Source organism: Podarcis pityusensis, assembly GCF_964106645.2.
Source record: "Podarcis pityusensis genome assembly, chromosome: 14".
NCBI lineage: Eukaryota > Metazoa > Chordata > Lepidosauria > Squamata > Lacertidae > Podarcis > Podarcis pityusensis.
Window position 1 is genome coordinate 13,160,115 of NC_138039.1, and position 13,922 is coordinate 13,174,036.

At 47.8% G+C, this 13,922-nt stretch overlaps 1 protein-coding gene across 1 annotated transcript in view; it reads right to left on the reverse strand.

Annotated features, from left to right (window-relative positions):
- Nucleotides 1–13,922, reverse strand: part of ADAP1 (ArfGAP with dual PH domains 1) — a 69,193-nt gene that overhangs the window by 41,328 nt on the left and 13,943 nt on the right. The window contains exon 4 of the mRNA XM_080981193.1: nucleotides 8,541–8,623. Coding sequence (XP_080837319.1) covers nucleotides 8,541–8,623 — 83 coding nt within the window. The remainder of the gene's footprint in view (nucleotides 1–8,540; nucleotides 8,624–13,922) is intronic.

The window sequence follows — 13,922 nt, forward strand, 5'->3', positions numbered from 1 at the left end:
TTTTGCTGTATTAAATGCTACATGAAAAATGCAAAAGGCCACAGTGTTGTTAGGCAACAGATAGTGTGGTACAGTGGTACCTCGGGTTAAGTACTTAATTCGTTCCGGAGGTCTGTACTTAACCTGAAACTGTTCTTAAGATGAAGCACCACTTTAGCTAATGGGGCCTCCAGCTGCCGCCGCGCCACTGGAGCCTGATTTCTGTTCTTATCCTGAAGCAAAGTTCTTAACCTGAAGCACTATTTCTAAGTTAGCAGAGTGTGTAACCTGAAGTGTATGTAACCTGAAGCGTATGTAACCTGAAGCGTATGTAACCCGAGGTACCACTGTATAGGGTTTTGAATGCCAGATTAGGGAAAGGAGGCCTCAGTCCAACTCAACCCTGAAACTCAAGCCCCATCTACACTCTATGAAACACTGTAATACCATTTTCAACAGTTATGGATTCCCCCAAAGACTCCAGGGACGTGTAGTTTGTCAATGATGCTAAGAGTTGCAAGGAGAACTTCTGTTCCCCTCACAGAGCTACAATTCCCAGAGTTCCCTGGGAAGAGGGCTTGACTGTTAAACCACTCTGAGAATTGTAGCAGGGGTCCATGAGGGGAAGAACTCTCAACACCCTTAACACACTACAGTTCCCAGGATTATTGGGGGGGGGGGGTTAGCCATGACTGTCTAAAGTCGTATTATAGAGCTTAAAATTTATAGTGCAAATGTGGTCTCGCTGGGTGACTCTGGCCCAGTCAATAACCTACCTCACAGGGTTGTTTGTGAGGATAAAAATGAGTGGAGCATGAATGCTATATTGAGTTCCTTGGAGAATGGGAAGGATAACACAGCAATAAACGCAATAAAATATTCGTTGCCTAATGGCTGCAAGTCTATACAGTAGTTATTTCATCCAGCACTTACAATTGCTCTATTTACCCCCTTCAAGTTCTGTTGGGCTCCAACTTCCATCAACCTGAGCTAGGATAGGCACTGGCTAGGAGAGATGAGGTTTTTAGTTCAGTAGCATCTGCAAGGAACCAGATTCCCTACCCCAAATGTAGCAGCATTCTAGAGCAAGCATAGATTTAAAGTTGAGGTCACCAAGATGGTGTTTTGGAGAGAAGTTCAGCAACACAAAGGTTTAACACCACTGCAGAAATGGGAACTCTCTAGAAAACCAGCAACTGACAGAACGGGAAAATAACACATGTTAAAAAGAACACCTTTTATGGACAGTGTTCACTCAATCATTTAAAAAGGTTACTGAGCTCAGAATATATCTGCAATTCTAATCCCACAGAATGGTGTGTTGTATAGGACTTTCCCAACCCACTGGGGATTTGAACCCTGATCTCTGTGATCCAACACTTCATAACCACAAAGGTTCTCAGGTTGGGATCCTATAAACAATTCCTTGGGGAAAATTGCCATTGCCATTGAACTCAATGAGGCTTACTTCTGAGTAGACAAATGCAGAGTTGCATTGTTGGTGAAAGAACAGCGCAGAATAATGTCTGGAGGGCTCAATAACTGGCTTTAAGGGTAGGAAAATTACTTGTTGCCATTGCATCCAATACATCCAGTGGCAGTGAACACTCCTAATGCTTTAAAAATGGCTTATACGGTGTAAATAACACTCCATTTCGTAAGGTTTGGACAGCGTGAACACATTATTTGTCTTTAATACACCACGTTCAAAACGAAAACAGCTCACTTGGATGAAAAAAGTCATAACTTTGGGATCAATAGCAGGGCATTGAAGCATTTAATCACTCTGTTACTTAGCTAGCGGGAACTGGCTCCTCACACCAGAATCAATGAGCCTAATACATCCATTAATTTGGGGGCTTTTGGAAGAATGGAAGCAGCAGGGCTTATTCTATTAAAAGGAAAAACCAAACAAAGCCCCCGGTCACTGAAGCCAACTATTGTCAGAGGAGTATGAGCCAAATGAGTTGCGTGAGGGGGGATTTTGCAGCCCCTACAAAATTAATAAGAAACCAATGCTCAGCGAACGAAGAATAATCCAAGGTGGATTATTTGCAGCCTGGCGCCCGCACTCCCTATCTTCTTGAAGACACACTGGGTTGCCCTAGCCAGCCCGCCTTCCCGTTGCTGCATTGGGGGTTCCTGCCCAAACCCGTTTAAATGAGCCAATCCGTGATGGGGCCAGGGGCGGGGCCACAGGAGTGGACTAAAAGTAAGCAGGCTTCACTCAAGTCCGCTCTGGTAGCTTAAAAAGGGGGTGGAGCCAGAACTCAGAATAGACCCAGTAGAAATAATGGACAGGACTACCTTAGGCCCATATACTTCAAGGAGTCTACTCTAAGTATGGGATGGGGGAGGAATTTGATTTAGTTTGTGGTTAAAGGCAAACCTACCCCATTTGTGTTTTCCGAAACAATACATCAACCGAAACACAGAAATCCATTTTTTTAAAAATGCGCTTCTCTGAATTTTGCAAAGCAGTTGCTTGGTCCAAGTTATATGTACAAAAATGCTAAGCTAAATGGTGCATATGAATGCGTTTGTTACGGAAAACAACATACCAAGGTGCATTATACTGGAGGGAATTGCTTTGCAAAAATATGTGTATTAGACAAAATTGCACGTGATGATGTGACTATTCAGAGAAATGCACATTAAAATGCTGATGAATTTTCATGAGAACTTTAAAAAATTACACAGAGAGAGAGAGAGAGAGAGAGAGAAAATTGCAGACTGATGTGGAAATGGGATGGACCAAACTTAAGATTGGAAAGATGAGAAAATGAGAAAATGAGAGGAACCAAAATTGAAAGCTTTATTCCAACCCTGTGGGTTAAACCACAGAGCCTAGGACTTGCCGATCAGAAGGTCGGCGGTTCGAATCCCCGCGACGGGGTGAGCTCCTGTTGCTCGGTCCCTGCTCCTGCCCACCTAGCAGTTCGAAAGCACCTCAAAGTGCAAGTAGATAACTAGGTACCGCTCCGGCGGGAAGGTAAACGGCGTTTCCATGCACTGCTCTGGTTCGCCAGAAGCGGCTTAATCATGCTGGCCACATGACCCGGAAGCTGTACGCCGGCTCCCTCAGCCAATAAAACGAGATGAGCACCGCAACCCCAGAGTCGGCCATGACTGGACCTAATGGTCAGGGGTCCCTTTACCTTTTACCTTTACTCAATTTCTAACTTGGCTGGATACAAACCCATAGAATCATAAATGGCGCTGGAGGTCATCTAGCCCAAAAAAGGCAAGATATGGAGCACCCATGACAGCGGCCTGCCTCTGCAACAAACCCTCAGTTGCATATATTTTCATTGCAACTGTTTTATTACCCACCCACCCCGTGAAGACAGGGGAAACAGAAAAAAAGCTCTGAAGGCCAATTCTTAGCAAAAGCAATGCAAAAGGAGCAACCGGCCCAGTGCTTGTTTTCCACTTTAGTTTGTAGCTTCTCCAGCTGGATTTTTAGAATATTATAAAATGTCTGGGTCAAACTACCCTGTGTCATCTGGCCCCAAGTCAACTCTCAACCATTGGGAATGCTGTGACTGTTGCTCTGCGTATCCTCCAGAAACACAAGTCTGGGGTTGCCGTGAGGATCAGCGAAGTGGAAGAGAGGGTTTTTTGACAGCTGTCCAGGGAACTCTGCAAGGCTTCCAAACTTCTCTTTCCGGTGTGGTCCCCAGATAGAGGTTGTTTCTTGCTCACCCCTGGGGCAGCCTTGGTGCTTATTCATATTCTCCCTCTAGGATCCTCCTTCAAGCATCCCAGCACATTTGGGCTTTGGAGCCTCAGAGATGAGCGAAGACCTTTCTCTCCCAAGAATCTACTAAGGTACAACTGTCAGTTGAGCTGCAACTGCATTGCTTTGGCATTTGACAGTCTATCCCCAAAAGACTTTTTAGATACACACACAAGCATACACATACAGTCATACCTTGGGTTGAAGTAGCTTCGGGTTGAGCATTTTCGGGTTACGCTCCGCGGTGACCCGGAAGTAACGGAATACGTTACTTCCGGGTTTCGCCACTCACGCATGCGCAGACACTCAAAATGACGTCACGCGCATGCGCGGAAGCGGTGAATCACGACCTGCGGACACACAGACGTGGGTTGCGTTCACTTCAGGATGTGAACGGGGGTCCAGAACGGATCCCGTTCGCTTCCAGAGGTACCACTGTACACACATATTTCAAGTTTCCCTTGCATGCAAAGATAGGCTCTGGTGGTTTGAGCAAATGAGACCAATAGTGGGTCCAACGGTCAAGAAGGTGGTTCCTGCATGTGCTGTAGAATGAAGTGAAAGGCAGATGGGGCCCGTCAACCTGGGATGGTAGCCCATCTAGGAGAAGGAAAACCTCTGCAATCTTGTATGCCTCCTTCCGGCAACTCCTGCAGCCAATCTGATGCCAAAGGTATTGCTCTGCTTTCCTTTGGACCACATCAGCCCGGCCAACAGAGGTGTCCTGTCATGTGGGCAGCCCAGGATCTCCATGCACACTGCCCAGGCTTGTGTCCCAGGGAGGTCGCTTTGGTGCTACTGACACCGGTTTGGCTTCACCCCTGGAGGCACACTCCATTGTCATTTGAGACAGAAGGATGCCAAAAATGTCAAGCTCCATTGTAAATAAAACTTCTTAAGATGTTTCCAGGCTGCCACTATTTTCAGATGGGATTCAATCACATTTGCCAGCACAAATTCAGGTTGAACGATTACAGTGGACAGGAAGGTCTTGGGCAACAAACCCATTTCTCCTGTCCCCATCCTCCTCCTTGCCGAGTTCTGCAAGGGCAAGGCTAAGGTGGAGGAAGCTGACAGCCAGCCCTAGGCTGCACAGGCTGGCAAGTGGGAGCAGGCTGAAGGCAGATGTCAGGGAACTGCCATCGGCTCAGGGGGAAGAGGGGAAAAGCCAGATGGATTACAGAGAGCCCCCAAAGATCGTGGGAAGCAGCACCTCCTCAGCGGAGGAGAGTAACCACGCCTCCAGTGGAGAAGAGCTTCAGGGCTCAGAGGAGGCGAGGCGGTGCCAGGACACCTTGCCTGGGCAAAGCAGGGAAGAGAGAGGTCCTCCGTTACCCACGCCCACCTTGCGCAGTAAGCTTTCGCGCCGAGAGGGGAGATGCAGACTGGGCATCAGGAAACTAGTTTGCTGGGGAAAGTTTAAGCCCCACCCACTCACGGATTCTGCCAGTGAATGAGCCAGCCACGGGAGAGTGGTGCTCCGGACAGATAAGTTTATTTTGGCATCAAAAGCAAGGCTTCACAGCCAAGCAGGGAGGCATTTGCCTGCTTGCTCTCGAGCAACCCCTTGGAACCCTTACAGCAGACTAGGGTTGCTGGGGCAAACTCTTGCCTGCCCTGATAGACCAGCCTCCACTGTCATGGTTGCTTCAAGGCAAGACAGGAGCTTCTTCAGATCAAGGGCCATATTCCCACCTGAGCAACCTTCAAGAGCGGTGGGCAAGGCCAGAGGCAGAGATGGGCGGGGCAATGGATGCAAATGTTGCCTTTCTACAGTAGGCTCTCTCTACCCAGCACCTGGGCAAGCAAGAGGCAAGATCAGGATTCAAGGGCACATTTCCAGCCAGACAAGAACACTCACAAAGGGGTCAAATTGGGGTCAGTGGGGGGCATGGCCTGGACGGAGTCCCAAGAGACAGAGGTCTGGACGGCCACATCTGGCCTCAAGGCCTGAAGCTTCCTCACCCCCGGTTTGAGGGGAACTGAACATTGTCCCAGGATCCCCTGCAAAGGACTATGTAGTAATAGTAGTAGTAGTAGTAGTAGTAATAATAATAATAATAATAATAATAATAATAATAATAATAATTTATCTATACCCCGACCATCTGGCTGGGTTTCCCCAGCCACTCTAGGCGGCTCCCAACAGACTATTAAAAACGCAATAAAACATCAAACATTAAAAACTTCCCTGTACAGGTCTGCCTTCAGATGTCTTCTGAATATCAGGTAGTTGTTTATCTCTTTGACATCTGATGGGAGGGTGTTCCACAGGGCGGGCACCACTACCGAGAAGGCCCTCTGCCTGGTTCCCTGTAACCTCACTTCTCGCAGTGAGGGAACCACCAAGCTGCTTTTTGAGATTAAGTTATTTCCTCAAACTTTTTTTCTCTGGGCCACACTTTCAGAATAAAAATTTGGTTGCGCCACACAAAAATTTTAATTGATATGAAATATATTGGGGGAGGGGGTGAAGCAACTCCTAGCAGTGCCTGATTTATAATATAAAACACAACTACTTTATAATATGATAATGGGACGTCCAAAAGTATAAACCAATGCAGCTACATAAGAACACAAACCATTCCTCAAATATAATATTGTCTTCGAGTCTTCCTGCCACGCTTACCATCCTCTCCTGCCACACCAACGTGGTGCACTACACCCTTTGAGAACCACTGTTAAAACACATTTACAAGCAGAACTCTTCTTCTTCTACCAAAGCCCACAAGCCTCAAATGCTCCTTCCGACAAGGGAAGCTGACTCGACAAAGGCAACCCTGGACTTCCCAGCACTCACAGAAGGGGAAGCCAAATGTCAGACCCAATACGTTCCCACACTGGCGGCCACAACCAAAAAGAGATTGTCCCCGGCGCACGTAAGACGCTGTCTGGATTTGCAGCCAAATGTTTGCATTCAGAAGCCTCCTCCATGGCAGGCCTCCTTCCAGACTGACGAAGTTGAATGTTGGGGCAGATAAAAAGGAAGTGCTCTTTCAGACGGTACATCATTACGCTATGGGATTTTCTCCCACAAGAGACAGAGATGGCCACCAAGTTGAATGGCTTGGGATGGGATTAGTTCACAGAGGATAAGGCTGACAAGGGATATTAGCGGGTGGCGCTGTGGTCTAAAACCACTGAGCCTCTTGGGCTTGCCGATCAGAAGGTCGGTGGTTCGAATCCCCACTCCCATTGCTCTGTCCCAGCTTCTGCCAACCTAGCAGTTTGAAAACACACCAGTGCGAGTAGATAAATAGGTACCGCTGTGGCGGGAAGGTAAACGGTGTTTCCATGCACTCTGGTTTCCGTCACGGTGTTCCGTTGCGCCAGAAGCAATTTACTCTTGCTGGCCACGTGACCCGGAAAGCTGTCTGTGGACGAACGCCGGCTCCCTCGGCCTGAAAACGAGATGAGTGCCGCAACCCCATAGTCACCTTTGACTGGACTTAACCACCCAGGGGTCCTTTACCTTTTTTCTTTTTTACATATGCAGTATGCCTCTGCTGCACACCTGTTGCTGAGAATTGCAAGTGAGGAGAGTGCTGCTGAGCTCCCCTCCTGCTTGAAGGCTCCCCCAAGACATCTGGTTGACCAATGAGAGAAGAGGATGCTGGACCAGATGGGCCAATGGCCCGGGATCGTATTCTAGCTTAAAGCCTGCAACATCAAGCCCAACCCTCAACTGTCATCTACAACAGCCATTCCGCCAGGCCATGAGAGCGAGGGGCAGCCGCTCTCCTGGGCTTCAGGCAGAGGGACCCTTCCAGCCCTACTGGGAGATGCCAGAAATTGAACCTGCGACCTTCTGCATGCAAAGCAGATGCTCTACCCCTGAGCTAGGCCCTTGCCTTAAAACACAAGCTGCTGTAAGCTCTGTGTTCCGGTGCTGCTCCTTTCCCTTCCCTCCTCTTTGGTACGCTTGAGGAGATGAGAAGCTTCTTCCTTGCGATATCCAAGCTGTGCAAACTGTGGTTAGTTAAAAACCAAGGACAGTCCATGTGGGCCCCTCCAGATGCTGCTGGACTCCAACCCCCATCAACCCTAGACAGCATGGACAATAGTCAGGGATTATGGAAGTTGTAGTTCTGCAACATTCAGAAAGCACCATATTGGCTACCCCTAACTTAAACGATGGTTGATGAAAACAAGCCCAGATCAAAATGTGGTTTAAACCAGGGATGGGGGAAGCTTTTTGGCTCCATGGACCAGATACTTATTCAGATCTAGCATTGCGGGTCAAATTTGCCAGGGGTGGAGCTACCCACCTGTCAATCACTTGGTGTCACAATGACAGCATCATGTCCGATCCAGCAGTTTACAGTCAAAGCCTGCTTTCTCTTGCCAATGCATGATTGGGAGAGCAATTTAAGGCTCATGGTTGTACATTGGTAGGTGGGCACGATTTGAGGAAAACAGCCTCAAAGTTTAAGCCAGGGTTTCCCAAACTTGGGTCTCCAACTGTTTTTGGACTACAATTCCCACCATCCCTAACCGCTATGGATGATGGGAGTTGTAGCCAAAAAACAGCTGGAGATCCAAGTCTGGGAAACCCTGGTTTAAACAAACCACATTTTCCTTGGGTTTTGAGGAAGTGTGACACCATGGGAAACTATGGCTTCCAGCCTCATTCTTTGGGGACTGAAAAAGGAGGGAGAGAGGAGGGGGGCTGCATAAGCTAGATGCTTGCCAGTACTAATTTTTGTAGTCCGCACCATGGCTTCCCACTGCATCTGAACCGAGCCTTTAAACAAATTCCGCTAAATGATACCTTTGAACAATAAATAGAAACATTTGAACTCAGAAAACTTCGCCCAACTACCTGCAGAGTAAGGCTCCTGCTTCTCAATGTAAATGAACTCTTTCCTTTCATATTTGGCTCTGATCCATTGTTCCCGTAGCAGCCTGTGAAAAATGAAATAAAGGAAAAAGTGGGGGGGGGGGTCAGATATATGGTCGGGAATCAGCCAGGAATGTATTAATTCTGCGTCGAAAGCAGCACTGTACAGGAATAAGTTAAAACACAGACTGGAATCCTGGTTCCATTTCTGTTTCTTCTCTTAACATCTTGAGGGGGGGAATATAACAGATTCCCTCTCTGAATACACAATTGATTTTAAAAAAGAGAAATAAATAGAAGTCGGCTCCCCAGCTACAACAATAAAACTTTGCAAGCATCGCACACTGCTTAGATTTTGAAACGCTGGCCCAGGAGGCAATGTCTTTCTCAGGCTGCAGATGTTTCCAGACTGGCGCTCATTTTGGGTAGGACTGAATCGCATGCTGGCAAATTCAGACTGGGCCATTATAGTCGCTTGACAGGCATTGCGCAACAAACCCACTTCCCCAAAAGACCGGACTTTGTGTGATAAGGAAGGTGACGGGAAAATTCTTTGGAAAGTGCAGGTTAAAGACAAGGATGGGCAAACCTGCCAGTTTCGGTTTCTCTGAGTTTCTCATTTTTCCAATCGTTAGTTCAGTTCTCTACATTTCCACATCAGTTTGCTTAAAAAAACCCCAACCCAATTCTTCATGTAAAGACATCAGCATTTTAGTGAGAATTTCTCCTAGAACTGTAGAGTTGGAAGGGATCCCAGGGGCCATCTAGTCCAACCCCCTGCAATGCAGCTAAAGAAGAATGAGAGTCCACCATTTTCCGAGGGAGTCCCTTTTACTAAGGCAACATATTTTTTGTTCGCAATATTACCCAACATACACATCTTTGCGAGGCACTTTCTTTTAAAACGATGGATTTTTGTGTGATATTTCCCCTTCTTTTATGCACACGTTACCCTACTACATTGGTTCTGGTGCAAATTACTTGGCCAGGGAACCACACTCAAAATTCGGAGGTGCACAAATTTCAAGGAACTACTGAATGACAGTCCATGTGTTGTTTTGGAAACCGGGGTTGAGTAACTTCGCCTCGCAGAGCTACAAGTCCCAGGGTTCCCTAGGAAAAGGGGTTGTTTATTAAACCACTCTGAGAACTGGTAGCTCTGTGAGGGAGCAGAGAAGTCTCTTAACAACTTTCAACACCCCAAAACAAAATAAAACCCTACAGCTCCCAGGATTCTTTGGAGGAAGCCATGACTGTTTAAAGAGGCACAGCACTGCTTTCCTCAGATAGTACAGATGGGGCCTAAGACAACTCCCTATGTTCAACATCTTCTTCTGCCTCTGAATACGGTATACCTGAAGGCCTCAGTCAGTATACCTGAAGGAGCGTCTCCACCCCCATCGGTCCAATTGGACATTGAGGTCCAGCGCCGAGGCCCTTCTGGCGGTTCCCTCACTGCAAGAAGCCAAGTTACAGGGAACCAGGCAAAGGGCCTTCTCAGTGGTGGCACCTGCCCTGTGGAACGCCCTACCTGACATTTAGAAGACATCTGAAGGCAGCCTTATTTATGGAAGCTTTTAATGTTTAATAGGTTATTGTATTTTAATATTCTGTTGGAAGCCGCCCAGAGCGGCTGGGGAAACCCAGCCAGATGGGCGAGGTATAAATAATAAATTATTATTATTTTTTATTATTATTATTATTATTATTATTATTATTATTATGCAAAGGAAGGGCTGTGCCACTGAGCTATGCTAGTCAGTCTTGATCATAAAACATGGCTCCTTCCAGCTCCCCGGCTGCTAACACCCCAAGTTTTATGCAGTATATCCTCTACCCTGCTCTGCTTCCCTCTTTGGCTCACCGCAGGCTTCCTGAAAAAGCCCTTTACGAGGGCTCCTGCAGCACAGCGAAATATTTCAACAAATATAATTTTAACTCGGCCGCTTCCTTTCATGCACGCCCTGAGAATGCAGCAGTCTGCAATTTTTTTTACTTCATTTAACCCTGAGCAATCCACTGGAAACTGTGTGTGTGTGTTCAAATCATCGCCTTGGAGCACAGTGGTGTCTGTCCTCCCCACCCCCCTGTGTTTCACAGCTCCCCCCCAACTGCCACTGTTCACATCAACATGACTTCATTAGTGTCAGATTCGTTTCTGTTTATGTATACACCAGCGGGCATTAATGGGGCAGGGATGTCTCTGCCCTATGCAAAGGCATTCACGCCTTGAGTAGAGACGAATTAGGAGCAGCTTAAAGGCTCTAGTCCGTCTTAAACTGGTTTGAGAACACGTCAAACAGAAGTATTCATTAATGAAGTACAGGATGTGTATGCTTTTGGATAATGCTGTATGAACGCAGATTAAAAAAACCCTGGGGGTCATCTAGTCCAACCCCCTGCAATGCAGGAATCTCAACTAAAGCATCCATCCAACCTCTGCTTTAAAAACCTCCAATGAAGGAAAGTCCAACACCTCCTGAGGGAGTCCGTTCCACTATCAAACAGCTCTTATTGCCAGAAAGTTCTTCCTGGTGTTCAGTTGGATTCTCCTTCCTTGTAGCTTGAAGCCATTGGTTCGAGTCCTACCCTCCAGAGCAACAGCCTTGCTCCATCTTCCATGTGGCAGCCTTTAGGCCATGGGTAGGCAAACTAAGGCCCGGGGGCCGGGCCCAATTGCCTTCTAAATCCGGCCCGCGGACAGTCCAGGAATCAGCATGTTTTTACATGAGTAGAATGTGTGCTTTTATTTAAAATGCATCTCTGGGTTATTTGTGGGCAGTGGCGTAGCGTGGGTTGTCAGCACCCGGGGCAAGGCAAGTAATTTGCACCCCCTAACCCGTAGGGGCAGAGAGCTGCGAGTGCGAGCGCCCCCCCCCAGATGTTGCGGCCGGTGCGGCCGGCACCCCCTGCATCCCCCACGCTACGCCACTGCTTGTGGGGCATAGGAATTTGTTCATTTCCCCCAAAAAATATAGTACGCCCCCCCCAAGGTCTGAGGGACAGTGGACCGGCCCCCTGCTGAAACGGTTTGCTGACCCCTGCCTTAGGCTATTTGAAGATGGCAATCATATCTCCTCTCCATCTATTTTCCAGGCCAAACATACCCAGCTCCTTCAACCATTCCTCATAAGGTTGCCCTCCTCCATGCATGTTCCAGCTTGTCAATATCCTTCTTAAATTGTGGTGCCCAGAACTGGACACAGCATTCCAGATGCGGTCTGACCAAGGCAGAATAGCTCCTCTCTCCCCTTCTCCATCCTTCGGCACCATTATCAGCTTTTTAAAATTTTCTTAAAGCATTTTTTAAAAATAGCGGCAAGTGCTGAGGAGGCAAGGCTGGGGGCTGGAAGGGAGACCCCAGGGGCCAGAGCCTTCCTACCTGTGTCAATCACTACATCACCAGGATCGACAGCAAGCCCCACATTTATGCTGCTAACCAAATTGGCCCTACAAGCCACTAGACCTCAACAGAGGTGCCTGTTGACTCAAAGCTCAAGACGCAAGCAGCTTCAGCTGGGTATCAGTCCATTCCTCTCCCTCTCCTTTCTATCCCGGGAGAAGCTAAGTGGGGATGGGGGGGGGTTAAGAAAGGAACATAAATAATGTTATGTCCGGAGGCTTCCAAGAAGCTACAAATAGCTCGCTGGGTTCAATCCAAAAGCGGGAAAGGAATTTTTGCTGCGTTTTCCACTCAGAGACTGACAGGGTTGTGCAAAGAGAGGGAAAACAGAGAACCAGAGAGGCTTGAGAAAGTCCCGTTGAAACCGAGAGGTGGCAAACTATGGCCCTGCAGGAATGAATGACATGGGCAAGCTCAGAAGCAAACCCTTGCTTACTCTCCTGCATGAATTCTTACTCAGGCCAGGCAACTAGACAGGTGTATTGCTAAGGAGGTGGTTGGAGGATGGATGGCAGCTAACAGATTGAGGTTGAGTCCTGACAAGACAGAAGTACTGTTTTGGGGGGGACAGGGGGCGGGTGGGGGCAGAGGACTCCCTGGTCCTGAATGGGGTAACTGTGCCCCTGAAGGACCAGGTGCACAGCCTGGGAGTCATTTTGGACTCACAGCTGTCCATGGAGGCGCAGGTTAATTCTGTGTCCAGGGCAGCTGTCTACCAGCTCCATCTGGTACGCAGGCTGCGACCCTACCTGTCCGCAGACTGTCTTGCCAGAGTGGTGCATGCTCTGGTTATCTCCCGCTTGAACTACTGCAATGCGCTCTACATGGGGCTACCTTCAAAGGTGACCTGGAAACTGCAACTAATCCAAAATGCAGCAGCTAGACTGGTGACCGGGAGTGGCGGCCGAGACCACATAACACCGGTCCTGAAAGACCTACATTGGTTCCCAGTATGTTTCTGAGCACAATTCAAAGTGCTGGTGCTGACCTTTAAAGTCCTAAACGGCCTCGGCCCAGTATACCTGAAGGAGCGTCTCCACCCCCATTGTTCAGCCCGGACACTCAGGCCTTCTGGCGGTTCCCTCACTGCAAGAAGCGAAGCTACTGGGAACCAGGCAGAGGGCCTTCTCGGTAGTGGCACCTGCCCTGTGGAACACCCTCCCATCAGATGTCAAAGAAATAAACAACTATCTGACTTTTAGAAGACATCTGAAGGCAGCACTGTTTAGGGAAGTTTTTAATGTTTGATGTGTTATTGTGTTTTTAATATTTTACTGGGAGCCGCCTAGAGTGGCTAGGGAAACCCAGCCAGATGGGCAAGGTATAGATAAATTATTATTTTTAATAATAGGAGTAGTCAAAGGCAAAAGAGTCCTCCCCAATATCTAAATCAGCTCCTCTCTGTCCACTGGGTCCCTTCCCAGGATTCAGTTCTGCAGTTCCATTCTATTCCTCCTGCCGTTTTGACCAGCCCTGCCAAGACATCTCCATGGGGCTCATTGCAAAGTGTGGCTTGGTGTTATGTATGAACTGGGTCTTTTAGATTATTTTATGAAGTGGGATATATCTTTCTAAATAAATACAGTGGTACCTCGGGTTAAGTACTTAATTCGTTCTGGAGGTCTGTTCTTAACCTGACACTGTTCTTAACCTGAAGCACCACTTTAGCTAATGGGGCCTCCTGCTGCTGCCACGCCGCGATTTCTGTTCTCATCCTGAAGCAAAGTTCTTAACCCGAGGTACTATTTCTGGGTTAGCGGAGTCTGTAACCTGAAGCGTATGTAACCCGAGGTACCACTGTAACTCAAAGTGGTGATTTTTTAAAAAAACAACAACAACCAGTGCTTTGTTTTCTTTTTAAACTTGCTCACAGCTGGCATTTTCATAACCCAAGACAGTCCGAAATAAGGAAAGGAAAACAAAGCCATTGCTTTCTCCTGAAACATCCAGGCATAAGAGAA